The sequence below is a fragment of the Pyxicephalus adspersus genome, chromosome 11 (assembly GCF_032062135.1).
Source record: "Pyxicephalus adspersus chromosome 11, UCB_Pads_2.0, whole genome shotgun sequence".
NCBI lineage: Eukaryota > Metazoa > Chordata > Amphibia > Anura > Pyxicephalidae > Pyxicephalus > Pyxicephalus adspersus.
In genome coordinates, this window is record NC_092868.1 from 15576609 (window position 1) to 15584441 (window position 7833).

The 7833-nt window shown below is 38.2% G+C and overlaps 1 protein-coding gene across 7 annotated transcripts in view; it reads left to right on the forward strand.

Moving 5' to 3' along the window:
* Positions 1-5974, forward strand: part of LOC140340687 (tubby protein-like) — a 32142-nt gene extending 26168 nt beyond the window's left edge. For 6 of the 7 annotated variants that reach the window (XM_072426036.1, XM_072426031.1, XM_072426037.1 and 3 more), the window contains 3 exons: positions 1139-1237; positions 2904-3075; positions 5004-5974. In XM_072426036.1, coding sequence (XP_072282137.1) covers positions 1139-1237; positions 2904-3075; positions 5004-5137 — 405 coding nt within the window. In that variant the 3' untranslated portion in view covers positions 5138-5974. Of the gene's footprint in view, positions 1-1138; positions 1238-2903; positions 3076-3568; positions 3636-5003 lie in introns of all 7 variants that reach the window. The other variant, XM_072426034.1, reaches the window with a different exon arrangement.
* Positions 5975-7833: the final 1859 nt, after the last annotated feature.

Below are 7833 nucleotides of genomic sequence, written 5' to 3' on the forward strand. Positions count from 1 at the left end.
GTTTGCTAGCCTTGGTGTCACAATAACAAGCTATGTGTGGCCAAGATAAAGTGACAGTATGCTGACTGTGTTAGTACATGAAATGAATGCTGGAACTTTTAGCCATTGTTTCCCACAAGTAAAGTCCAGTGTATTGCCCCCCCCCCACCCCCCCGGGGCAGATTAAAAGCTATATGCCATGAGTGTTTTTTTGGATCCCAGTTGTCTGTAGGTGGAGTGGAAGCATTTATTTGTAAAGTTTTAATATCAGTTATCTTTACCAACCTTATATAACCTATACGTAGTCTCTCACCATAATCTGTAGCATGTCTTTACAGCACGGGTATACGTATGACAAAAATAACATATGGGTTGGTTTATTGTCTTTCTTTCAATGCCATTTTCAGCTGTGATTAGCATAATTTATTAGTGCTGGGACTGGATGTGATTTGACAATACATACTTCCCCTTTTTAAAAAGATGCAATTGAACTTGCTATACTGGAGTTTTTCTTTTGCCTTTTTTGTACCAATATTAGAGCAATATCGTGTTTAAAAAGAGTTGCAAGTTATGTACTTAGTGTTTTGCTACTACTGTACTGTAATGTATATAAAATAACGAAATAATACAAAAAGAAGTGACTCTCCTGGCTGTCTCAGGCTTTAATACTCTCCAATAAACTGAAACAAACAAGCAGGGAATGCTGTTAGAATAGAGACTGAGCTTCCTATCTACTCAATTTCAGAGATTTGCAGAGAATTAAAGCCACTGGTCCAGAATGCCATACGGGGTCCCACAGCATAAATTTCTCTTACTGTAGATTCTTTTTATTGTTAGAGGTTCACAAGCTGTTCTCTTTTTTCCTGACAATACATTATAAATTAAACAGCCTTTCAAGCATTGTTAGCTAAATAAATTGCTGGTTCAAAAGTCAGCACTGTTAAATTAAGTAAGAATTGCCCTTTACTCTGTGCCTATTAAAGATTGAAGTTTTCCAAAGTCGAATTAATGAAGAGTTTGAATATAGTGAAATGTGCTGATCCTACACTAGCCTTAACCATTAGACTTAGGTTACTGACATAGTAATCCTATAATTTTAGGTACAATTTGTCAAATCCAAGTGGGTTAATTATAATTTAACTTTTTTACCATCTGATAGGAAACCAATGTTCTGGGGTTCAGAGGTCCTCGGAAAATGACTGTTATTATCCCTGGGATGAACCAGGACTGCGAAAGAGTGTGTATACGGCCACATAATGTAAGTTCCCTGTAAGATCTTAGGAAAAATTGGGCTTGGCAAAATCCATCATCCAGAAAATAATAAATCAAGGTTGGCAATGACATCTAACCTTTAGTATTCCAGCATAGAGTCATAATCCAAGACAGGTGTTGGGAGAAGCATATCTCAGCCCTAAGCTCAAGAACAAACGAGCGTCTGTCACAGACTACTTCCTGTGTGTCCCTTCTTCTTAGGTTTCTCTTCAATTAATCTATCTTCTTGTAACCAGACTAGTTCACCCTCTGCTTTCCAAATTTTCAAGCCCTGGCATATTTTGTGCCCCTAGTCTCTAGTGTTTCAATGCAAAGGTCCCCCCTATACATCCTCTTTTCCAAATGTTTGTTTTACTTTTGAGGTACCCACCTAAAAATTCACCAATATTACTTTTAGGTCAACAAACGTGCACCTGGGCAATGATTTACTCCCTAACATCAGTTCCATGAGAGAATCAGAGGCAGGAAACCTCTATAGTAAAGGGACATATATAGTAAAAGGCCGCTACATGTAGGTGTTTCTCCATTAGACCCAACATAATAAAAAGAATAGTACAGTGTGACTGGGCACAGTGCAGTAGTCTGTTTCATTCTGTTTTTTCACAGTAAGGATCCCTTTTTTAATAAGGCTGGGCTTAAAGGAAAGCAATAGCTGTGTTTGGTTAGTTTCTACATTTTAAACTGATAATAAATATTAGTTTCCTTACAATGTATATGAAATCTTTTTTCTTATAAAAAAAAAAATTAATATAGGGCCCAAGTCTATAACTCCAAAACACTGCATGACTGAACAGTTGTGTGTGCAAATTTCACCTTGAACTATTAAGTCCTGTGAACAGTTCAGTATACAACAAACAAAGTGCATTTTCACTTTTTGTTCCTAAAGTAGATGCATATTCCACCTAACACATGTGTAACAGATCATTATAGTAGTCTTTAGATAGGAGGCCAGACCTACTAACAGTGCAAATTCTATCCCAACGGATACTTCTATTTATGTGGCAAACACATAACATGACAAGAAGCCAAAGGATAATTATGGGAAGGGTTAATTCCTTGCACCACTACAATGTAAACTGTTTTGGTAAGAGGTCCAATGTGTGGTGTAGGAGAAGGGGTTGCTGTTAATCTGAGGTCTGGTAATATTATATGGTTAGAATTTTTTTTCACCTGTGGCATATAAGAAACACTAAGCCATTTTGTTTTCATACCAACTGCTGATGAAAGGTACTTCTCCTCACCCACTACCCGTACTGTGGTACATTTAGCTACTACTGTTCATAGTGTACTTTTTATTCCCACTATTGCCAGATCATTTTTCCCCTGCATTGACCTTGGGGCATTTTTCCCACCAACTGGCACCAAACCTTTTTTCCTTCTCATTGATGCTGGTGTACTTTTCCACCCCACCAGAGTACACTGGTGTACTTTTTCCTCCAAATAATGCTAAAACATTACCCCCACTCTTCACTGACCTGATGTTCTTTCCTGATCCACTGACACCATGGTACAACACCTAGGACTCCCCTTTGTGCTACAAACTGGAGGAGATTTCAGTATATATATATATATATATATATATATATATATATATATATATATATATATATAAAAGTAATCCAGTACTACAACTAATTCTGTCATGATTACAGGAACATGAGACACTTCAGACTCGTTATCAGAATGGTAATATGGAGAATATTATTGTTCTACACAACAAGGCGCCATCCTGGAATGAAGAGACTCAGTCGTATGTCTTAAATTTCCATGGCCGGGTCACTCAGGCCTCTGTGAAGAATTTCCAGATCATAAATGCTGAGGACTGTAAGTTATTACATTACATGTGGGAATACATTGTGATGCCAAATACTTAGATGTGTATTTTACTGTGCAATTTCATTCAGTCCTACACAAGGATTAGGTAAATATCAGTCTTAAATGGTCAGTCTACTTAAAGCTAATATTTCAGTTTATAAGTACATGCTCTATGATTTTTCACCCAACTTTGATTATCCCCCATGAATGCTTATAGAGCAATATAAATTCTAACATTCCCAGCTCTGCTCTCCCTGTCTCAGAGTATCCTCTGAGATAGGAACGGTCTCCCTTTCTATTCTAGAATTTCTATAATATATATTAAAAAGGAATATCAAGAAGAGGTAGACTAAAAAAGCAGCATTGTGACCTTACTGTGCTTATAAAACTGTTTTAGGGGAAAAAAGCTCCAAACATTTATAACCTAAAGTGTTGTGCTTTACAGTGACTTTGGAGGTGTAAATAAATGGAAATGTAAAAAAAAATTATGCAATCTGTTTAGGTCATATGATGAGCAGAGAGTGGATGGATGGTGCTAGATCCTTTACCCCTTCCTTATTATCAAGTGTGTGAGTATACAATGTATGGATACTGGGCCTGTGCATACCATGTAACTATCACAGTCACCCAGGGCTGTGACTGAAATGACGAATGAATCTAAATGAATTTATATTTGAAGTGCTTCATAACTGATATAATTTTTATTTAGTGTAAAACGATATAGCCTACTTGTTTCAAGGTTGACACATAGGAAAAGTTTGCAAAATAGGAAACATTATTTGTATAGTTGGTGGTGATGGATAATTGTTGGATAAAGTGACTGTTTTATAAACTGGCACACAGCTCAATAGCAGCTGGTTGCTACTTGCATAAAGTATATTTATAGTCCAAAATTCTTTTTTCTTTATTTTGTAAAGGCAAACAGTAAAGTCTACTAGATTGTAAGCTCTTCGGGGCAGGGTCCTCTCCTGTATCACTATCTGTATTAGTCTGTCATTTGCAACCCCTATTTAATGTACAGTGCTGCTTAATATGTTGGCGCTATATAAATCTTGTTTATTATTAATAATAATAATAATAATAATAATAAAGTAGGTATACTGAGTAGAAAAGCATGTTCCCTGCCAGCACCTACAGAGTAGGTTCCTGCCTTTCTGTGTGGATGCAGTGGTTTCACTGGGAGGTCTGACAAGCTTCCTACTACATGAGACCTAGAGCTCTGCAGTCAGCAAAATTCTTCCTAGCAGCTGATTGGAAAGTTCTGTATAGTAGAGTGCATGTTGGACATCTGCAAAAAAAAAAAAAGGACTGATTTCCAAGGATCCAAAGAGCAAGGGTCCTTTTTACTTATATTGACAGCCGACATGTTTTTTATTTCTTTAGGTCAAAGCTGCTTTTTAAAAACTAGCTCTTAGACAGAAAATATTTTTTTGACTAATTTTTTATCTAAGATTTATATATAAAGGGATTGCTATCTGTCCTTTGATTTCCCCAATGAAGGTGGGGTACAGAGCATTTAGTATTAGTATTCAGAGACCAAGCAACAGATGGTGGACAAAGTTAGCTGTAGAAAAAGCTTTTTTTTTAAATAGATACATACCAAATGAGGTGGCAACAGTAGATGAGCCTGCACCAGAAAAAAAACAGTAAGTCACTTACAGGATCAAAAAAGCACACACTGGTAATAAAGCTTTGGAAGGCTGTAATAAGGCAGTCCAAAGTTCAAAGAAAGCAAAAAAGCTCTGGTGAAAAATGATAAGGGAGAAAATAAGGGTGAACAATGCATTTTGCATGTTTTTCATAAAGTAATGGTAGTTGGTCTGTATTGCAGTAATAATTTTACCAGGTTTTGTACTTCTGTAATAGTTGTATCAACTCGTGTATTCCTATAACTTGACATCTGAGTGATAAAATGTAACGTCTCTTTTTCCTTGCAGCTGAGTACATTGTCATGCAGTTTGGCCGAGTAGCAGAAGATGTTTTCACCATGGATTTCCGCTATCCGATGTGTGCTCTGCAGGCTTTTGCCATCTGTTTGTCCAGCTTTGACAGCAAACTTGCTTGTGAATAGAGTTCAGATTCACAAAGTCCTGAATAAACATGGGAGTTCCCTGTCAGAATTATAAGTAAAGTGAGAACATTTTCAGTACAACTGAACATATTTGGCCAGAATGGAGAGGAATTAGATGTTCTGTCAGGTTATTTTAGCCGTCTGGGTCCTCACTGGGGAGACTTGCTCCCACTTCTGGTGGGGTAGTATGGTACAATTTCTTTCAAAGGACACACACTGCAAAAAAAGTCATGTTTCCTGCCCTGATAACCATTATAAGCAGGGATATTGCAAAGTGTGCTACTGCATGTAGGCCCTTGACACTTCTTAGCCAGCAAGGGCTTGCACAGTCCATCTGCACGCCCACCCTTCTTTCCTCAGTGTCTGGCTCACGTGCCCTCAGAACCCTATTCATGCAGCCCAGCTATCCATCTCTTGGTGCTTAAAACAATAAAGCAATGTGCTCATCTCTGGTATGTGCCAGGTGAATAAATTCTCACAACAAATGTTAAAGTTCACTGGCTTTGTTTCTCAGCAAGGTGGGTGTTGGGGAGAGGGGAGCCCACTAGTCAGTTCTGCACCAGCCTCACTAGTCTGTTTTGCAGCAAAAAAGAAAATACAAGAAAATCTACCCAAAACAGACACAGAGAGTGATAAAACCACAACTCAGTTCAAAAAAAAGTTTTATTCAGTTCATACTGGAGAGAAAAAAACAACAAATTTCTGGCTTATACTGTACAACTAGCCAAGGAGCTCAGATTGTCAAATTGATCATAAGTCACTTTCTATAGCTGCTATGTGTCTGCAAGCAATAGAAATGTACAATGCCTAAATAAATTGTTTACTGACACACAAAGATTACTTGATTTGACTTTGATTTTTTTAAATGTATAATGTATTAATCTGCTTCAAGTTTAATAAAAGGGTAATATGAAACACATATATTACACAATATTATTTCCCTCTTGTATTAAAGGTACCTAAAATAAAATAAATCTAGGAAAAAAGTAAAACCGCGATCAGGCAAGTAGGTGTCATTTATTGCAGAAGGGACATTGCCTGACCCATTCTGCAATTAAGATCTGCCGATCGCAATTTGTTTTGCGGAACTATAGTTCCACTTTACCCGCTAACGCCATCCAAAACTTACGGCAATTGTGCAAAAGCTAGTATAGTTAATCTCTTCTATTGTTGGCAATTTCAGCTGTCTTTTTCACAGTTTCACAGTCTGGATTGCGATACAGGGCCCAATTGATCTTATGCAGTGTACTTTCTCTCTTAGCCATTGGTATTCTTGGTATCCCTTGTATTTTTTTTTCAGGTCTGTGCAGTAATCCAGTACAGCACTTTGCTTCTGTGCCGGAGTTTCCTGTAAAAAAGAACACTCACTGCTACTCTATCCTCTTGTGCAATAGTAATTGGTCTTGAATTGGCTTGCAAGCCTGAAATGCAGGGGTTGGCAAACTCAGGTCTTTAGGCCAGATATGGCCTAGCCAGTAGTTAGTTCCAGCCTAACGCCCCCTGGCCGATGTGGCTTAATGCAGGCCGGCAGGCCGGTTTGCTAGCTGGATCTGCCAGGGGGCTTAGGAACTGCCGTTGTTTTCACTTCAGGGGGCGTTCCCCGGTGGGGGCAGAGCCATTAGGGTGGGACTCAGAGTCCGGCCTAGTGTGCTCCCACCCACATCTGAAATGGCCTAGTGGCCATAAAAGTTTGCCGACCCCTGCTGTAATGGGTAAAAATACTATGATATCTACTTTCTGAAATTAATTTTTAATGTGCTGTGATGCCAATATTACTGAAAAACAAAAAAAGCTAGCAGGATTTCTTATATATGCTTATGCTACACTGTACATAAAAAATCAGCACATATATATATGGATCTACAATATCACACCAAGTACACAGAACTACTAATACAGGATAAACTAACTACTTAAGAGGCAGTAAAATACAAGCAGGGCTAGTTTTCGGGTAGGCCAAACAGGGCCTCTAACTACCCAGAGGGTCACAACTAAGAAAATGGCAGGGGGTACTGAAGGATGAAATACTGTGAATGTAGGGGCCCCCATTTTATTTGCCCAGGATCTCATTTTGTGTAAAATTGCCCCCAAACCAGGTATGCTGGTAAGGATATTAGCGGAATATTTACACACTGAAACAAAAATACAATACAATCCTATATAGTTTCATACTGAGGAAGTTAAATGTCCTAAAAGAGGTTGCAAATTGATATGGTACTAGGAATGAGCGAGCAAAATTTTTAAACTCAATCTCAAGGCAAATTCCGCCGTTCTCACTTACCAAAATTGTAAGCGAAAATGGCAGGTGTAAATTCGCCAATCGAGATCGAATTTTCCTTAAAAAAAGTCCCGCGGGCTGTGCTCCTGGCTGCTCATTTGAGATCAGGCATGTGCAGTAAGATCATCACTCTTTTATCCCAGTTTACTGCAGGCGGCATTACCTGATCTCATGCCGGCGCAGTGCAGTCTAACAAACAGGATATTTAGGAGACTGAGCCCTGTCAGTGAAACCATTGCAAACAAATATTCCGTGACTGATGTGAGTAAATGATACACAGGCATCATATTGATTCACAATGGGAAAAACTATTACAAAATTCTGACTGCTGTTATTATTATTATTAAACAGGATTTATATAGCGCCAACATATTACGCAGCGCTGTACATTAAATAGGGATTGCAAATGACAGACTAA